The 20,813-nt window shown below is 35.0% G+C and overlaps 1 protein-coding gene across 5 annotated transcripts in view; it reads right to left on the reverse strand.

Annotated features, from left to right (window-relative positions):
- Positions 1 to 20,813, reverse strand: part of PPWD1 (peptidylprolyl isomerase domain and WD repeat containing 1) — a 35,712-nt gene that overhangs the window by 7,988 nt on the left and 6,911 nt on the right. The window contains exons 1-12 of one of the 5 annotated variants that reach the window (XM_012721854.1): positions 20,485 to 20,668; positions 17,837 to 17,939; positions 15,679 to 15,779; positions 15,414 to 15,534; positions 13,227 to 13,674; positions 11,056 to 11,246; positions 10,047 to 10,236; positions 6,665 to 6,846; positions 4,749 to 4,830; positions 3,374 to 3,556; positions 2,277 to 2,421; positions 964 to 975 (exon numbers count right to left, since the gene is read on the reverse strand). In XM_012721854.1, coding sequence (XP_012577308.1) covers positions 2,278 to 2,421; positions 3,374 to 3,556; positions 4,749 to 4,830; positions 6,665 to 6,846; positions 10,047 to 10,236; positions 11,056 to 11,246; positions 13,227 to 13,674; positions 15,414 to 15,534; positions 15,679 to 15,779; positions 17,837 to 17,939; positions 20,485 to 20,668 — 1,929 coding nt within the window. In that variant the 3' untranslated portion in view covers positions 964 to 975; position 2,277. Of the gene's footprint in view, positions 1 to 963; positions 976 to 1,929; positions 2,422 to 3,373; positions 3,557 to 4,748; positions 4,831 to 6,664; positions 6,847 to 10,046; positions 10,237 to 11,055; positions 11,247 to 13,226; positions 13,675 to 15,413; positions 15,535 to 15,678; positions 15,780 to 17,836; positions 17,940 to 20,484; positions 20,737 to 20,813 lie in introns of those variants that run through there. The other 4 variants (XM_012721853.1, XM_004678264.1, XM_012721857.1 and 1 more) reach the window with 4 other exon arrangements.

Raw genomic sequence — 20,813 nt, forward strand, 5'->3', positions numbered from 1 at the left:
AAGGCTTTTTAAATGTGACATGGTGATAATTCTCAATTTGTAAAGCAGTAATATGAAAGAACATATTTTAAAGGAATAATGAATGAAAAGGACTAATCAATAAATACCAGATGGTATCTTGTATTTTTAAAGGAATAATGAATGAAAAGGACTAACCAACCAATAAATACCAGATGGTATCTTGCTAATATTATAAAAATGTGCTTTAAAAAAGTCATCAGGCAGATAGTAAATTTTATGTTCACAGAGAGAAAATTTGCTGTATAGAATGAAAAAATTCACTAATCAACTATGTTTATCTATCACTCAAAGTAAAATAATTCTGAGGGGGGAATACATCTTCACTACCACTTGGTGGCAGTATTACCAAAATTTATGAATTTGTTTCAAGAAAGAATACATACATCACTAGGTAATTCTAAATACTGGAAATTAAGAAGAAAATATCACAGTGAAAAGTTTCTTTTTTTTTAATGCATACAAGAACTGGGGTGCAGGCCAGAGGTGCAGAGGGTGAGCAGATTCACCAGAGACAGTGGGGAGCAGAACAGGTAGCATGACTCAAATACATTGCTGAGTGGAGCAGCAGGTGGGTCAGGAGAGGTCTGCCACGCTATGTGGGTCACCTCCCAGGCTGGGGATCAAACTGGTGCTGCAGTGTCTGTGGATAGCTTCAGTGCTGTGCCTTAACTCATTGAGCCACCAGGGAGGGTGCGAAAAGTATTTTATTTTTAAAGATTTATTTTATTTGTACATACAGAACTGGGTCTGGGTACATACAGCCCAGAGGCTCAGGGGCGGTGAGAGGCTTCACCAGAGACAGAGTGGGGAGCAGAACAGGCAGATCTACGAAGTACACTGCTGAGGGGAGCAGCGGGCAGGCCAGGAGAGGTCTGCCACGCCATGTGGTCACCTCGGGGGCTAGCGGGAATCGAACTAATGCGGAAGTCGAACTCAGTGCAGTGCTTTAACCTGCTGCGCCACCAGGGAAGGCCCAAAAAGTATTTTTAAGTCCAAGTTCTACTTCTAAAAAGCACAATTTGGCATGTTTTCCCATCTCACAAAGTTTGTGGTGCAAAATTACTAAAAAAAAGTAATCCTGCTTATCAGTAGAAGAGTGTAAGCCTGGAATTTAAAGTATAGGAACACAAACTCCCTAATAAAGAAGTCTGTTGAACATGTTCTTTCTGAGAGGGCTTGTATGTTATTTTTTTTGCTTGCCTAAAGACTGAGGTGATTTCATATAGACCTGTATTAAGTTTCAGGTATATAATACTGATTTTATATTTGTATATTACAAGAGTATGTCTGGAAACTAGAAATGATATTTCTTAACAGTTACACAGTAAATTGTCAGGGTAAGTAAAGGAATGAATACAGGACTTTGGACTCATTTTTTTATTGCTCTAATTGCTCATATTAATAGATATTAAAATTTTATGCAATACATGACTATCTAGATAATCTACTTAGTAAGTTTAGAAAAGAAACACTGTTGCTTGAGGACAGAAAAATTGCTTAGCTACAGTGGGGAAAGAATGTGAAAACAGTAAATGAATCAGTCCATAAAACCAAGAGCTCAGGTATTCACTTGTTCAATTCTTATATTCCAAAGAATATTTCATAATTAACACTGAAAAAAGTCATCCTATTTATTTAAATAAGATATACCTACCACTTAACAATAATCAAAAGACAGAACTATGGGGCCTTCCCTTGTGGTGCAATGGATTTTAAAAGGCAGCACTGCAAGCAAACCGCTGTCGCTTCAGTGCAAGTTTGATTGATCCCCAGTCCCAGAGGTGATCCCCACAGTGAAGTAGACCTCTCCTGGCCCACCCGCTGCTCCTCTCAGCAGTACACCTCACCAATCTGCTTGTTCTGCTCCCCACTCTGTCTCTGGTGAATCTTCTCACTGCCCCTACACCTCTGGCCTGCACCCCAATTCTGTATGTATAAATAAATCTTTAAAAAAGGGTATGTTTGTAAAGAACTAGGGAACAAATGTATACCACTCATACTTAATATAGTTTTAAGTCTTAAGGCAAACTTTTGTATGAGGAGTGTTGTTTACCTGATCTCACCTAAGATCAGAACACTAAAAAAACTTTAAGCAGAATTAAAACAAATGACCTTTAATGAAAATTTAAAAAATATAATAATATCCTTGAAACATAATTTGTATGTTCAACAATTCTTAAGAGTTTCCTAATATAAAATAATCCTAGGTTAACATGTATATTTTTTACTTACACATACAATGGAACAATTCTTACTTTACTTGACAGTAATATTTATGATGCTGACATCCTCATAGGGCTTATCTGTTTTGGGATTGACTTTGACGTTGGAGATTCTCTGTACAACTTCCATTCCTTTAGTCACTCGTCCAAATACTGTATGCTTATTATCAAGCCAAGGCTATGTTGAAGGACAAATGGAAAATCTTGGTAAACCTAAATTTCTTAAATGACACCTTCTAGAGTGAACAAATTAAAAATAATTTAAGTTTATGCTTTTTAAATACAATTTTTAAAAAATGTATAATTTCACTTAGTTTTAAGAGTAATTTCCTTGTTCATGTGGAAAAAATATAAAAAATGTAAGCATGATACTTAAATATCTTCATCTTTGAAAGCAAAGGGAGCTGGAAGATTTTTGCTATAGTTGTGTTTCCTTACATGGTTTAAAGAATTATTAGTAAAGCTTTAAAAATTCTTTGCTGGAATCCTACTTGCACAATTAAGAGGCAGTTTGGAATAGTTAAGCAACATTTTTTTTTGGCATTAGAGAGATGGGAGTTTAAATGCTGGCTCTGCTACTTACCTGACCTTTGACAAATCATCATATTTCACTATTATTAAACTCGATGTAGTCATACAAGAACTACTTTGAGTAGACAGTTGTAAATGTTTTCCTTCACTGATTAGTGCTTAGTTCCAAAAAGTATGTAGTTTTATAAATTTGTACTGCTAGAAATTCTTAAAACCATATTTCATCAAGTCTAAGATGCTATTGATTCTGGGTTGCATTCTAATTTCAGAGATATAAAATGTGGCATAAATGTCATAAAATTGAGAGTTCATATACTCTCCTCTGTCTACTCCAAAGATAACAAAACACGCCAAAGGCAGTAAGTTGTTTTGTTTTATACAATTAGTATGGCAAAGATGACTTAAATGTTTGAATGATAGAAGATTGTTTTACTAAGAAAACTCTCATAATTTTACATTTTTCTTCTCTAAGTTGTTTTCATTTTTTATCCTGGAAGGTATAATGGTAGACAATAATGCAGTTATTTCTTCCATTGAATTCATTTTTTTAGACTGTAACTTACAAACCTCTGACTCATAGATTGTGCTATCTGACTTACCGTTGGGACGACTGTTATGAAAAACTGGGACCCATTAGTATTTGATCCAGCATTGGCCATGCTGAGTGTATACGGTCTGTCATGACGTAATGTTGAATGAAATTCATCTTCGAATTCTCCTCCCCATATGCTTTCTCCTCCCATACCAGTACCTGTTGGATCTCCTGTCTGAATCATGAAGCCCTTAGTAGATAGAAAATACAGAAAAAAAAAATTACATTGCCCTTTTTAGACATGTTTTAGAGGCTTATCTACATTAAAGTTGTTTATATTAAAAAAATTAACATTAGGGCCCTCCCTGGTGGCGCAGTGGGTTAAAGCACAGCACAAAGACGCTTAAGTCACTTCCGCATGAGTTTGATCCCTGCCTGCCCCGGAGGAGATCCACATGGCGAGGCAGACCTCTCCTGACCCGCCTGCTGCTCCTCTCGGCAGTGTACTTCGTTGATCTGCCTGTTCTGTACCCCACTCAGTCTCTGGTGAAGCCTCTCACCCTCCGCATCTCTGACCTGTACCCCAATTCTGTACGAATAAATAAATCTTAAAAAAAAAAGAAGAAAAAAAAATTAACATTAAGTCACTTTATAAAGTGACTTTACTAGGTACTTAATTTATGTGATTTGGGTTATGTATTTCCATTGCTCAAATACTACTGTAAGTGATTGAAACAAAAATGCAAATGTCTTCTCCTTTATTTATACACCTGTAGTACCTTTCCTAATAATTTAACTAAAGCTACCTAATATGTCTCAGGATCTATGTAGTATATTGGGTCTTATATAATTGCCCCACACATCTTCCTTTCCCTCAACACTCTGGATTTCCTGATGAGTCATTTAAAGATTTCCTTCAGAAACTTGCCATCTAATTTTTCCTCCTGTCATGAACTATATCACTAACCCATCATTTTACAGCATCCTAACTTGCTTCATCCGCTGCTTGCTTCATCAATCTGCCTGTTCTGCTCCCCATTCTGTCTCTGGTGAATCCTTTCACTGTCCCTGCACCTCTGGCCTGTACTCCAGTTCTGTGTGCATAAATAAATAAATATTTTAGAAAATATATTATTTTCTATACTTATTGTCTAGCCATTAGTAATAGGTCATCTGAGGTATTGATCTTAGCATAACCTTTACTATTGTCTTACCCTTTGCTTTAGCTGCTGGCAAAATATTGCTGCAGTGTTTCGCTACTATTCCTGTCCTTGATTCTAGATCTGAATTCATTGACCATCCATTCTTCTTTTGGCTTCCAGAGGTCCATTTTTCCTATTCCTTTCTAACAAACTGATAAGTATGAGAGAATAAGATTCCTTAAATATAAACTGCTTGTTATGTAATAACATTCCTTACATCATAAAATTTGCATAACTCACCTTAATTATACGGTGGAATGTATGTCCATTATAATAACCATTTCTGCTGTGAACACAGAAGTTTTCCACTGTCTTAGGACACCTAGTAAGACATGTTAAAAATATGAATCTGGCCCTCCCTGGTGGCGCAGCGGGTTAAAGCACAGCACTGAGAATCTAAAGCCGCTTCCGCATGAGTTTGATTCCCACCTGCCTGGGAGGTGACCACATGGTGTGGCAGACCTCTCCTGACCCGCCCACTGCTCCCCTCAGCAGTATACTTCATCGATCTGCCTGTTCTGCTCCCCACTCTGTCTCTGGTGAATCCTCTCACCCTCCGCGTCTCTGGCCTGTACCCCAGTTCTGTATGCACAAATAAATAAATCTTTTAAAAAAAAAAATATGAATCTATCCAGTACATCTCAGGATAGTTCAGTACATCTGAGGACAGTTTTTGCAGTTCTGCTTCCTAATGTGTTTTCAGTATCTTCTGAATGTGTTAGAAGGCCAGTCTTTTTTTAAAATAACTTCTAGTCTCTAGGACAAGCAAGAGTTGAAAAGAAGATATAAAGTGGTATATTCTTGCTTAATGTAATATTTTTAGATCAAAATTGCTTACTACCCAAGAGCTTGACAGTGTATAGATTTCAAAGTCAGTTATCAATTTAAAAAATTACACCAATGTAGTACCTATAGATTAGATATAGTTACTATATATAGTGAGTTAAGTTCCCAGAAAAAGGGGCCGCTGTGGTGGTCTAGGGGTAAAGTCTCAGCACTCTCACTGCTATAGGTCGAGTCTGATCCCCGGTCAGGGAGTTAGCCCACATAATGGCACTGCATCTCTCTCCTGTCTCGCCTGCTGCTCCCTTCAGCGAGGTATTTCAGTGAATCTCTGTTCTGCTCTCCACACCCTCTGGTGAATCTTCTTATCCCCTCAACTCTGGCTTATACACTAGTTCTTCAACTAAGTATTTTTTTAAATTCCGGGAAATGAATTTTTTTAATTAAAAAAATGTCATGATACACATTCCTGACCAAGTACTACACACATAAATAAACGTCTCCTAAATTTAATCAACTTTAAATACTCATAGTGTAGACTTCCTAAATAATATTAACTAATTTCCTGAGGTTATTTAACATGGTCCTTAATCATATAATAGCTCTTAGAACTGAGAATAGAATGAAGAGCCAGGAGAATCTTACACGGAATATAACAGGCTTCATTGGTGCATGGATTATGAATGCTTGATATAACAGCTCAGAAGTCTGGTACTAGCTCTTTGCTCAGTACTGATGTGTGATATAATAATACTCATGTTCAATGTAAATATTTTTAAGTAAAGGTGTGATGAAAGACACACCTTTTGCATTAAGAATATTTGAGATATTCCATTACATTTGGTATATTGCACATTCCTTTTGCAAACTTTTAAGCTGTCCAGATATTTTTTCCTGCTTTTTTTAAACGGAAAGCTTTATTTTTTTGGTTGAAACTCATTTTTAAAAATATAGCTATTGGGATTAGAGAAGAGGAAGTTAGTTTCTAGAAAATGTCGGGAAAAGAAAAATCTTTCTTTTAAGGTTTGCTTTGAGAGGACAGCTAATTATAGGTCATGTAAAATTCAAAACTTGTAGTTGGGATGTGCAGATAATGCTAATAGTAATATACATGTATTTCTCTCATTTTATATTTAGCACTTTCATAACCAATACATTTTATCTTATAACATATCTTATTTACTTAAATGTGCATTAAAATTTTCCCATTTTCTAGCATAAGATATTAGAAAGCTCAGGATATATGTACTTTCAAATATGTTATAAATCTTCAAAATTTCTTAAGTCAAAATAACAAGAATTTAAAACTTGTATAGAGTTTCTTTAAATATACACATTCATGTGGTGTTTAAGAAAACAAAAGCAGTACATACTCAACAGGAAAAAGTTTGATGTGAATATCTCCCATGCTTGTGTGGATAATGGCACTATCTGAAACTCGCTTAGGTCCTTCAGCTTGAGTAGCTGCCATGACTTCTTCTTTAGACGGCTTTTCATTGAAAACATCTCGGTCAGAATCCGCACTTTTTGTATCTTCTGGTTCTCGTTTAGTAAACTTGAGGAAAAGAATAATGAATTAAATATTCATCTGGTTAAAATTTATGCATGGAAAACTTCACTTTTATTGATATGAGAAAAGAATGCACATCTGAATGAAGCCTTATTTCAGGAATCACATCTGTCACAAGATATGTATAATAAATAATATTTACATTTGTCTTAATATGAAAACTGTTCATAAAATGAAGATGTGTGATTTTGCCAGTAGGATTTAATTCCTACCAGATAGAAAATGGCTATGAAGTAGCTCTATATTTCTGTCATTTATCATGTTCTTGCTTGCCACCTTTTGTGTTTCACTATGTGGATTACTTGGGTTGAATTCACACCCTGCCATTTACCAGCTATGTGACTTTGGGGAAGTAAATTCATTTTTTCCATTTCCTCATTCACAAATGTGGATAACACTACATAGCTCAACATGGTACCTGTCTTAAAGATTATATTAATAATTGTTATGAGCAGGACCTAGTGCTAGGTAAGATGAGGATTCAAAGATTAATCAGTGATGGATCTATATATGTATTTATTTTTGCATAATTCCAAGTCATCTACTTAAACCCAAAAGGCTGGGAGAAAGTGCACATTTTCAGTGAAGTAGCAGAAATCTCAGGATCCTCAGGGAATAGTAAGAAGAGAAAAACATTAAAAACAACATTTCAGCTGTTAATAAAAATATGATTTCACAAGTTATTTCTTATCTGACAGTAAGTAGAAATCTTCTCCATGCTTTAAAGCTCTTTACCTGCTATCAACTGAATCCCAGAAAAGTAAAGCTAGTGTATTAGGCCCTGTCTTTCCTAATGTCATCCCTAATACACTTGGATAGATTCCAGATAGAGAAACAACCAAACTAGAAAATTACTGCCTTAACTTCTTACTCTTTAGTTTTCAAAGAAGTGACATGTCCATTGTATTGATTACTTACATAAATTTTAATTCACATATGGAAGGAACTACTACTAAGTTCCAGTTTTGTAAAATTTTATTTTGTGATGCTGGATTTTTATAAAGGGACACACTTCATAAATATGTATAACATTTTAACTTTGCTTAAGAAAACACACATTTAATAAAACAGATTATTCATAAAAATGTAAGCTGTAAAGAGCTATGAGTAACTAATTTTCTGTTTCTTCAAAACTTACAAGGAACATCAGATTTAATCAATATAAAAGTAAACTGGGGTGGGGGGGGGCCCTCCCTGGTGGCGCAGTGGGTTAAAGCGCAGCACTAAGAAACTTAAGCCCATTCTGCATGAGTTCGATCCCCGCCTGTCCTGGAGGAGATCCACATGGCGTGGCAGACCTCTCCTGGCCCGCCCGCTGCTCCCCTCAGCAGTGTACTTCATTGATCTGCCTGTTCTGCTCCCCACTCTGTCTCTGGTGAATCCTCTCACCCTCCTCATCTCTGGCCTGTACCCCAGTTCTGTGTGAATAAATAAATAAATCTTTTAAAAAATATATATTTTAAAAGTAAACTGGGGGTAAGGGACATAATTTGTTAAAGTATTTAAGTGGCTAGAAAATTAGCAGCTGTGTTTTCAGTGATCATTAAGAATTCTTTTATCACTGATTTTTACCTTTATAAATTTAAATTACAAGTAAGAAAAATAACTCTCAATATATTAATAAACTTTTCAAAATTATCTTTAAAGTTATAAGCAAAAAACTCAAATGAATAAACCCATTTTAGGTAAGTATTTGATTGGGACAGAGAAACGTTGTTTCATATATTTATTAAATGATGGTAACCTTAATAGCAACATAGCCATCACATCACATGAATATGTACTATAATTAGGTACACAGACAGTGTAAACACTACTTAACTGTAGACTTAATAGTGAAGAAAATGTGTATGGGCTTAATATCATCTTGAGGAAGAGATGATGGTTACTAGAGACTCCTAACTCTTCCCCTCTAAAATCAGTAAATTATTCCAAAAAGTGTGACACAAAATAAGGAGGCACACCTGAATTGTGGAGAAGAGGATGTTTTCAATTAAGATACAAAAATGAATAGATCCTGGGAAGAGGTGTATAGCTGACAAAAGAAACAGACTGTGCAACAGCTAGAGTAAAAGACACCCACAATCAAATGAAATCAAGTTATGATGGTTAATGAAAGAAGTAAGCAAAATTATAATGAGATAAGCCAGAAAGAAAAAGAAAAATACCGGATGGTTTTGCTCATAGCAGGAGTACAATGGACCAGGCGAGAAAATAATAAGAATAATGAACAGCCATATACCAGAGGCATTTTGTGGGGGTGGAGTTTAGAATGGGATCAAAAACCCCAAAGCAAAAACAGGGTGGGGGAAGGAAGTGCACGGGACTATGGTGATGGCACATAGGTGACTCAGTGATGGGAAACCCACAGGGTTTACAATTGAGACGAAAAAGAAATGTACAAAATGATGTAAAAATAAACTATTATATTAAAAAAAGAATAAAATGATAATGGATATTAAAAAAAGAAGTAAGCAAAATTAATGGATGCTAAAGCTAGGAGGACTAGCTAAAGCATATAGAAGGGAAATCATTAAGGGCTTTTAAGTAGAGAAATAATCGCATTTAGATCTCAGAAACTCAGTAGAGTATAGAGGACAGAATCCAAAAGCAAAGAATTTTTATGATTGAACAGTTAGGATGGTGCTACTTTTAGGTAGGTTACTAGATTGATTTTGAGCCCAATCTTAGTTAATGTGCCAAGTACTTTTAGTTTTCCAGAAAAAAATAAATGTCAGGAATATATAATTCCAAAGAGAACCATTAAATGGATTCAAATGTTAAAAGAGTTAGGTTTAGAGATGCAAACTGTAAGTTTAGGGGAAATAAATTATGTTCAAGAATAAAGTTAAAAAATAATAAAAACAAGAATTTTAAAAACCCCATAGCAAAAACTTTTGGATGCAATTTTTACCATAACCACTTACTTCCTATCATCTTAGACAACACAAATAGTTATAGATGCCAGGTTGAAAATTTTTCAAAGTAGGATGGAAAATAATACAGAAATACTTAAAATCTAGTCCTAGTTAAATTTTTATATTAATGTTGTAAGATGGTATTCTGGTTGTTTAGAAAATCTGCTGTTATTGCCAACATTCCCTTTAGTTGAAGCACAAGCTAAGAAAATAAAACAACCAAAGTGGAATAAACATTAAAGCCTACCGCCTAGGACTTCTACCTACCATATAAAACCGGTTTTTTTTGAAAGATGTACAGACTATCGTAGGGTCAGGTAGAATATTCTGAAGAACAGGGTTTTCAGAAGCTTTCATTTCTATTGTAGTTGCAGCACGGTGTTTCTTGGCTATACCCTGGAACAAAGCCAGTTGCATCACTCTAATATTTTCCTGTTTGCCTAAGATCCGCACACACCTAAAACACAACGTTTCGTACAATAAAAATACATACAAAAATGCTCTAAACAATAGAACAAAGTGTTTCACACAACTTTAAAGAGAAAATCTAGGAATAAATAATGTTTATCTTTCTTCAGAGTAATGAAAGATTCTCTATCCCCTTAAATCAGTAGGTAGCTACAATTTTCAGGTTAAAAAGTACAATCATTTAATCAGACAGTTTTAATCTACCCCTATTATTTTAATCTTTAGTCTTCAGATTGTGGTTTGCCAAGAACTACAAAATAAATTTGTTTATATATAGGAATGTATAGCATAGATTTTTCCTCCTTAAAATATATTTTAAGTTTTATTCATTTATATTCAGTGATAGTATCTGATTGTAGCTATTTTGTACTAAGACCAAAAGGACTGTTTGCACAAAAGGCTTATTGTGGTTTCATGCATTTTAACATCTGATTTTATGTCTAGCAGGATGTAATGCTGAATTCTGTGGTTAAAATATTTGGCAACATTTAACATGAACTAGTCTAATTTAAATCAATAAGCAAAAGACAGACTGAAACTTGTTAAAAAAAAAAAAACTTGAAACTATGCATATCTTCTTTCCCTTTCTTTTACAAACATGAGTGGAAACTTTTTACATAAGATTATAAACAACCAAAGACCTCAGAAAAATCCAGTCAAAACATTTGGTTAAGTTTAGACATTTGGGATATTTCCATTTGTCTTGGAACAAACAAAACTCCCATTGTTTCCCAAAAGGAGGGAAATGCATTTTTTAAAAACATACATCATGATAAAGCTTATATACATACATCGTAATAATGCTTACCGGTTTGTTTCCACATTTATAACTTTAATGCCCAACATTGTTCCATATAACACGAAGTGTCCAGTTTCATCAAAAACTATATTAATTAATCTTACTGCATCCACTTTCTCCAACTCACGTTCTACAGCCATTCGTCGGCCAAATTCCATGTCTGGTAGCTGTTGCCTCATCTGCTGCAGTTCAGTAAACATCTAGAAACAAACCATTCATTAATGAAAAGCTATGTAATGAAGGGAATGAGACTTTAAGTAGAAGCAGAATACACAGTAAGAGCCACTGTTTACATATATAAAGTATATCTATATATGTATAGATATAGAGACATATCTATACATATATATCTTAAGGAGGATTCTAAACACTGTAAGCAGGAAATAAAAGAGACATTAAGTTCAATCATAAGAATAGCACTTTATATTGTCTTGTTCTTCTAATGAAGAAAAAAAAAACCGATCAACTAACATAACTGCTTTCTTTTAGACACTATAACTGCTACCTTTTTTTCTTATATTCTCTGCAATACTGTGGGTGTTTCAGCCCACCTCAATTTGGACTAGCCGCATACCAGTTACTCAGTAGTCACAGGTGTCTGACTACTATGGGTACTATATTGAACAATGCAGTTACAGACTATGAAGTCCTTATGCAATTGTCATGGATATGATACTTAACAAGCACAGTTTTGCTGAATGAATGAATGAACTTTGTATAATTTCACTAACTTACTAACAACTTCATGGTATTTCAGAAAACCTTTAGAATACTCTAACTACAGTTAGAATAGTTAGATAATCATTAAGTAAATGTGATTTAAGATGGGTGATTTTTTTTATAAGTGCCCTGCTTAAATAATACGCATTATCACACTATAAGTCTCCTCAAAGGTATGATGTCTATACTGAGTTCTCCAGACATTTAGGGCATCAAACAGGAAAAATTCTCACATAGCTCTTCATTACAGATGACATTATGTTTACTTATGTCCATCTACTTTTATTTTCCATGTTAACTAGCAATCTCATTTTTTGAGATACTGAAATATACACAACCCTAAAAATCAAAAGGAGATAGTGTATTAGTACACAAGTATAAGGCAAAAGCTTATAGAACTTAAAAACATCAATGGGGTATGTTGTCTCTAACCTCTGAGACAGACATTTGGCTGGAACAGCTAAGAGTGATGCAGTGAAGGATACCCCTGATTATTTTTGCTAGAGACAAGGTTCAATTTCAAAGCTAAATGTCTACAGATGGCCATCTGCCCTCATAAAAATAATATGCAATGGTAACCCAACCTTATAAGCACGTCTGAAGTATTTCACAGTATTCTAGCCTTAACAATAGAAACTCTGTGATATACAACTACATGATTATATACAGTGATTCTGATAATACTAAAATAACACAGAGCATCCAGATGGTTCAATTTCTTGTCTGTCATACTAAGACTGTTAGAAAGCTCTCAAATCCACATGTTAACATGAACTCTGAGATTCCAGTCACTAAGTAGCCACTAGAATTGCCACTAAACTGACTGGCATTTGGCTTTTTGGGTAAATGCTTTCCTTCTGCTCTTAACACCTCAGTTCTATCATCCCAACAAATGTTGAAGAGAACAATGAAAAAATAGAGTGAACAGCTCAGAGTATGTATGTTTAAGACATTTCTATCCAGAGACTAAGTTTGAATATTTCTGTTCTTGAGGAATATTGAAGATCTCCAAGTTGAAGAGTTTTAAAATTATATTTAAGTTGAAACTAGTACCTATAGCTACTATCACGTAATAACATCACAAAGAAAATTTCTTCTTTGCCTTCTTTTCTTAAAAGCATAGTTGAAAGCTACCTTCTTTCAATAAGAAAACAAGTCATGAAAATGATCTGGATAGCAAACATCTTTACATTTGTCTGGATTCATATTACTTAAGACAGATAATAATTGCACTTAAATGTAGCTGCCACCAAGTATGTGCTTCACTAATAAGAGCGGCAGAATTTCTGAAGTGCTTACTGCAGGGATTCTAATGTAAATTGGTCACTACCAAAAGCTGGGAAGTTACTGTCAACAATAAGCACTGCTATGAAAGTTGAATCCACCTACTGTAGTATTTATAGAACCACTGGATAGATAAAATCTTTGAGCAAAATAAAATCTGATTAAATTGCACTTACACTTAGTGATTCATCAAAGACTCTCATGAGTTTTCCAGTTAAAAACCTGAAAATTCTAACTTTTCTGTCTGAACCTATAGTAGCTATCTTCTTCCCATCAGGTGAAAAACATATGCTGGTTGGATAAGCCTTGCACTTGGCAAATTCATATAAATCTGTGTCAGTTTTATATTCCCAGTTCACATTTTTGGGGAACTTGTATTCATGAGGTGGCCCAGTCCAGTATTCAATCATTCCAGACTTATCAGAGGACACTACTGTTTTATAAACTGGATTTAAACGTATCTGAGTAAGAGGTGATATATGAAGTTTGTCAAATATATGAAGTGGTTGATTATCTCCTCGGCCATCATAAATGAAAATTTTTCCTGTACTCTTCTCAGAAGCAGCAACTGACGATATGGCATCCCCTGGGCAATAGATCCATTCACACTGTCCAGGAAAATAGCTAAAATAGTAGAAAATTGGGGAGGGAGAAAAGTCAAGTAAAGGTCAAGAAAGGTCAAGTAAAAGTCAAGTAAGGTCAAGACAAGTAAGCATTTCTCCTAGCATTTCCACCAAAAAATGTTCTCTCAAGTAACTTAGCTAATTTTGGATTCCATGCCCATAGCAGCACATAATGATACTGAACAGGGAAAACAATTAAGAATACTAGTTTTAATCTTTCTGATAGCATGAATTCAACAACAATAACTTCTGAGGATCCATCAAGCCACATGATGAAAATTATATATATGGCAGACTCTTGGGTAGATAAGGAGATCTCATGATCCATGCCTTAAAATTTGTGTCTTTGCCTCAGTTTGCTTTAAAATGTTAGTAAGCAACATATACTTTATAAATACATTCTTCAAAATGTTTAAGTTCAAAATATTTTAGTTGTGACTAGTTCAAAAGCAGAACATTCTTATCACATGCTCATTATTAGTAACTTCATCTTTATAAGCAATAATCATGCTACCTGATGAGCAAAGTATAGAAGAACTGGCACAGAATTTAAACAATATACTAAGTTTGTACTGTCAAAGAAGAAATTATACTTGATTGCAATGATCATATTCTCAAAACCTCTGACTCTTTTGTTGGGATTTCTATCAAAGCCTTAAAAAATTACTCCTTAAAGGTAGCAAAGGTTCAACATGTATGAGCACATTTGATTTTTAAAAATAGCTAAAAGATCTGGGGAAACAGTTGGACAATAGGACAAATGAACAATGAGTGTTTCTGTTTTTAGTAAAAGAAATTTTTGACTGTAAATAATGAGATTCATGTTTTTTTTGTGGCTCATAAACTGATTTTCAAGGAAATTCCAAAAGAAGTGTGCAAAGTACTGAATTATGTTCCCTTCCCATCATTTCATATATGGGCTCCTAACACCCAAAATGAAGGTATCAGAAGATTAGAGTTTTAAGGAATTAAGGTAAATGAAGCCATAGGGTGGGGCTCTGATCCCATAACCAGTGGCCTTGTAAAAAGAGGAAGAGAGATCATTTTCCCTACTCTTCAAACCTCCCCAGCAAGGACAGAAGCATGAAACCAGAAATCAAACCCTGCTGGAACATGAACTTGGACTCTCCAAACTGCAAAATTGTGAGAGAAAATTTCTGTGGTTTAAGCAATCCAGTCTGTGGTGTTTTGTTATGGCAGTTTTACTAGACCCAGATAATGAACCCAAACTGTTTCTGACAGTGTTATAACTTTCAAAGTGACATTAAATTAGATAGCTATACATTCATTACATGATCTTTAAAAGATAGCTTAACACAAAGTATTAGCTCATTACTGAATAGTCTAACCACATAGTTTGGTTATTAATATACTTCAAAGTTTAAAATCACCAACATATAACTTCAATTCCAGAAAAGTGTTTGAGCCTTATAAGCTCATATTACATATCACTGAAAGCAAGGAAGTTAATCTAAGTATCTGAAAATTAGAAATGGATTCTCACTTATTTATTATATAGTATTAAACAGATATAATGAGTCCTTGCTATTTGGAAATATTTGTTGTGATTAATGACAAAATCAAAGGCCTCCAAGTAGCATCACACTAAAGATTCATTATATCAAATTTTCCAACAAAATCAAAGATGTATTTTTTAATGGCATGGTAACATACTGTTTGGAAATGTTAATGAAATGTTATAGGTTAAAACTATTTCACTAAGTTAAAAGATATACTCACCCAAGCTTCAGCATATTGATCATGTCAAAGTTCACTACATCAAACACCTTCATTGCTTTATCATCACCCACAGAACAGAACAATGCTCCCTCAGAGCTAACTGCAATACTCTCAATAATTCCTATTTAAATAAATCAAATTAAAAATATTCTAGTAAATAGCAATGAAATAAAGGAATGCAAATCAAAGAAAAAAAACATTTTAAGAGAAATGTTAATGGGTATAATTTGAAAGAGAGCCACACAAACACAGAGGAAATTCTTACCTAGGTGACTACGAAAATGTTTAACAAACTCAATGCCCTCTTCTATTTTTTTCCAGAACTTAACATGTCCATCATGACTGGCAGTAATAATGAAATCTGTCCTGCATGTGTAAAATTATAAAAGTTAATTTCTAAAACATATATATAAATCACTACCCTCAAAGCAATCTTTTACTGTGCATCTTTTGACTTCTCATAGTAGATTAGTAAAATCTGAAGCTCCCTCCTGGATATCCAAGCAACTGCAGCTGTACTAATTTTAATCACAGGAGATCAGACCAAGCTAGGATTTAACATTAGAAAAAAAGAGAAAAACTCACTAGGAATCACTAGATCTTTAGGTTCTTTAGTGCTAAAGTTAAACATTACACAGTCTGTTCAGAGAACTAGGAAAAGGTACTATTTTTTAGAAGTTTATAAAGAATTATATCTTTTTTTTTTTTAAAGATTTATTTACTCATACAGAACTGGGGTACAAGCCAGAGACGCGGAGGGTGAGAGGATTCACCAGAGACAGAGTGGGGTACAGAACAGGCAGATCGACGAAGTACACTGCTGAGGGGAGCAGTGGGCGGGTCAGTAGAGGTCTGCCACACCATGTGGATCTCCCCGGGGCAGGCGGGGATCGAACTCATGCAGAAGTGGCTTTAGCTTCTTTGTGCTGTGCTTTAACCCGCTGCGCCATCAGGGAGGGCCCAAAATAATTATATCTTAACATACTACTTCTACAAAATTCAACATAAGTCTGCTTTTTTTCTTATTCAAGGTATTTTGACTATAAAAAATGTCTGTATAATAGTCTCCTCCATAAGGCCATTCAGTGAAACCTAGTACTTGTAAGTTGTTTTATAGGTATTACCTTAGGTAATTTTACAGCAACTCTATTGGGGTGGGTATTTTTTATCATTTTACAAATCAGACAATAGTCTTAAAATATGAAATTTGTTCCACATCCTTCGCTGGAGAGTGGAGGCATTCAGTAGCAGAATGGTCTACCCCAAAGCCTATAATATTGCTATTAGACCCTACTGTTTTAGCCTAAAAAACTTGAGTTACTAAAAAACTAGTGCTAGTCCTGTATGCTGCTTTATATACCAGCACCTTTGGGCCAGGAAAAGTGCTAGTATTTGGCCAGAATTATCCTATAAATTAAATATAAAGATATTTAATTAAAATCATATCTTAAATGATCTCCAAGAAATAAAAAATAGACTGTTCCAGGCCCTGGTGGTGCAGCGGGTTAAAGCACAGCACTAAGAAGCTAAAGCCACTTCAGCATGAGTTTGATCCCTAGTCCTGGAGGTGACCCACATGGTGCAGCAGACCTCTTCTGACCTGCCTGCAGCTTCCCTCAGCAGTACACTTTGTTGATTTGCCTATTCTGCTGCCCACTCTGTCTCTGGTGAATCTGTCACTGCCCCTGCAACTCTGGCCTGTACGCAAGTTTTGTATGCATCAATAAAAAAAAGACTGCTCCAAAGAACAAAGTAATTCATCAACTTCTTTCCATACTCATTGCCATTACCATCCAAGTTGCCATGGTATCTCAGATTTCTAACCTAGCTTCCTAACCGCTTCTCTGTATCCATTTTGCCCTATTTCTGAAAAAATCTCTAAGCATGTTTCCTTTTCTATAAAATGGAGATTATATACTACTTCATAAAATTGCTTCTAAGATAAGTAATTTATATAAAAACTTCCACACAGTACCTAGACATACTATAAGCTCAACAAATAAGAGAGATTACTACTATTATTATCCTCCAAATTCTCTCATTCATCTACTTTGAAGTTCTGTCATATCCCCAAGATGCCTTAGTTTTTCATCACTGGCTCCAATGGTACTAAAGAGGCCAGCTACCAATTATTCTCATCTTAAAACTACTATACTTTTCTTCTGAGAAGCTTAAGACAGGTGGTGCATCCCTCTTTGGCATTTATCTCCAAAAGACAAATGTATAAACTCCAGAGATCTATCTGAGGAAATGCATTTCTTCTATGATAGAGGGAAGAAGTAGGCCCTTAAGCTATTATAGAACTTACAGAATTAAATAGAGAACCAAAATACCCTAAAGCTACTTATACAAAATCACTCAACTGAAGCATTTTTAAAAATAATAAATTCAGAAAAAAATTTTAAAAGGTGTTAACAACTTACTTGGTGCATACCACATGGGTGATGACATCTCTATGCATGTAACTGCGCTCATACATGGAAGCACTGGGGAGATTATCAAGATAGACTCTTTCAAATTCTAGAACTGAGAAAAAAGTAAAATTTATTTTTACAACTGGAACATAATACCTATTTGGCATTTTTTTAAATTTAAAATGATCTAAATTTTATTTTTTATTGTATTCCAGATTTTAATTTCCCTCAGTGAGTAATAAAAATATCCAGTATCTTTGATGTCAGTTGTAACTTTTATTATTTCAGACAGGTTCTCTCAGAAATCAGATAGATGCTTAACAGTCCCCAGAATTTAAGAACTGGCTTAATACAAAGGTTCTATTAAAAAAAAAAAGTTTTTTTAAGCTAAAAAAAATCACATCTATTTTTCTAATTATGTAAATTCACTTATTGGTGCTAATTTAAATTATATAGTAAGAAGCAGTGGTCATTATGTCTCAATTTACCTTTAAGGCACTGTTCCTTTCTAAAATCAATGATACTGGGCTTGAAACTGTTGAACCTGACAAAATGCTTAGATTTTTAAAGCTGAGAAAGTCCTAGAGATTATCTAGTAGACTGCTTCTCAAATTTCTTCCAGGACACATTGATATCCAGGTATAAGAAGATGACACCCACCCTCTTCAGCAGTTAGGTGTGATCACATACAAATGAGATCAAAGGTGGAAACTGTCTCCTTGAAAAGGTGTGGTCTTCCCTTTCTCAATCCCATACTTGAAAGTAGGACATCATCACTGTAATTCTAATGAGGACTACATATTAGTGTTGTTACGGCAGAAAGCTGAAAAGAGCTTCCATACCAATCCTAGACTACCTTGGGACTTTATTACCTAAGAAAACAGTACACACGTTTATCTTTTCATCTTGTAATTCTGGATCTTTCCCAAAAAAGTTCCAGGGCACAAGGACATAAAGAAGAGTTAACATAGGCCTTGCTCTTGTTTAATTAAAGGTAGTACCATATAATCACTCATAACATCTTAAAATGTACATATTTAATGTTACATGTTAATGGGATGATGATTCCATTTCTAGAAAGTTAATATATTATCAAATCCCTACCTACTTAGACAAAATCTGTAATGTTATTTTCCTAACATTTCTTACATGTTTTTAATTTATACTAAGTTTTTAAGATCTTTCTCTAACACTTTCAGCATTTGATTATTTTTGGATTTCCCACCCTCCCCCATTATCTACACACACACACACACACACACACACATCATTGTAAAGTAAGAGCATAAATTAAGAGCATAAGCACTGTAATAGTCCTTCATTCTACAAATGAATTGAGTTTGCTGAGTAAATAAATTAGACTTACTGAATACTGGTATATGCAAGGCACTATGCTAAGAATTGAAGAAAAATAGCATGTTCTTGCTCCTCTATGACTACAGTCTTAGCAGAGAGAAATATTAATCAGGTAATTACATAAGTATACAACTGCAAAATTCAGCTAGTGCAGTGACAGTTGCTGCTGAATACTTAAAAGGAAAAACCTGACAATAAAATAGGTAATTCCACTTGTAAAATAACAGTCTTATCAGAATTCAGATAAAACTCGAAGGCTACTTGTAAATTTAAAATGATAAACATTACCTCAATTATGACCAATGGATTTGACAAACCCAATCCAAACTGGAGGTCACAGATTTCCAGAAGGAGTAATAGTTAAGCTGAGTGCTAAAGATTGAACAACAGTTAACCAAACGAAGAAGGGTTGTGGGAATTCCAGGTAGAGACACCATGATTCCCAGTGTAGGCATCTAGAGGAAAAGAGACCGTGGTCCATTTTCAAGTTTAATATGGCTGGTGCAGACTGAGAAGAATGACAAGCGATTAGAAAAGAGAATAATGGAAATGTGCTGGGGAGGTAAGGAGATATTATAACTGAAATGGCCTGTTTGGACTTTTGCAAATAATGAGAAATCGTATAAGAATTTTAAGTAGAGAGATTGATAAATATTTAAGGTCAAGATTTAACCTACCCCTTTCCCATTCCTTTTATTTTATTAAAATCTTGTCATTAATCCATGTTAATGGCAAAATGCATAACGTCACGGTATCTAAGGAAATAACTCCACAGTCAGAACTCGGGTTTTAAATGAAAAATGTGTGATCCAGGTAACTTTCCCAGAAACATCATCAATGACAGTGTCTTCACCCACGCTTTACGATTCTAAATAGGCACTGCCTTCCTGCCAGCACCAACACGCCACTATTCCTGAACAAAACCCTTATTAGAGAAGCATTGATTTCCCCATCCCCTCACATCTGCTAAGCGGAGTTAGAAATTTCAACCTTAGATTGCTGCTTATAAGGATAAAATGAGAGACGGCAAACAAAGTGTAGACGTAATTTAGCTTTAGTACTATTTAAACAAATCAATGACTTGCAGTGTCGGACAACATTAAAAAGACGCCATATTAAGCCCAAATCACTATTTTGGAAAGATATGCAAGTACAGCTTTAACAGAAGTGATAAGACTCAGTTCCGGGAGCACAAAATCCCCAGTCACACACCGTATGTTTTCGGGTATGGCTTGCAATCTCTCGCTGAGAGAATGCATGGATCATTCGAATTCACCCTGTACCTATCTGTGGTTTGCTACCTTTTCTCTTCTTGGCCAACGTTGCCTCTACAGGTAATGGCCCAACCCATCGCTCTTCATTCTCTTCTTCGTTCTCTTGAGCCGCTGCCAGCTCTCTTTGGCTGAATTCATTTTTTTCTGGGTCTTCTGTATCCCCGCGCCTTCTTCTCCTCAGTTGTGCATCACTTCCACTTTCTGCCGCCATATTGTCGTAGTCGTCAGAAAAGGCGCGACGCGCAGAACTCGACTACCAATCCCAAGGCAGCGGCGCAGCCCATTCGTCAGCAGACCGAGACAGTTTCATGATTGGCTGAAACGGGTAGGAGCAGATCCAATCCGCTAGCAGCGCG

This window comes from Condylura cristata, unplaced genomic scaffold, assembly GCF_000260355.1.
Source record: "Condylura cristata isolate star-nosed mole 26May11 unplaced genomic scaffold, ConCri1.0 scaffold00007, whole genome shotgun sequence".
Lineage (NCBI taxonomy): Eukaryota > Metazoa > Chordata > Mammalia > Eulipotyphla > Talpidae > Condylura > Condylura cristata.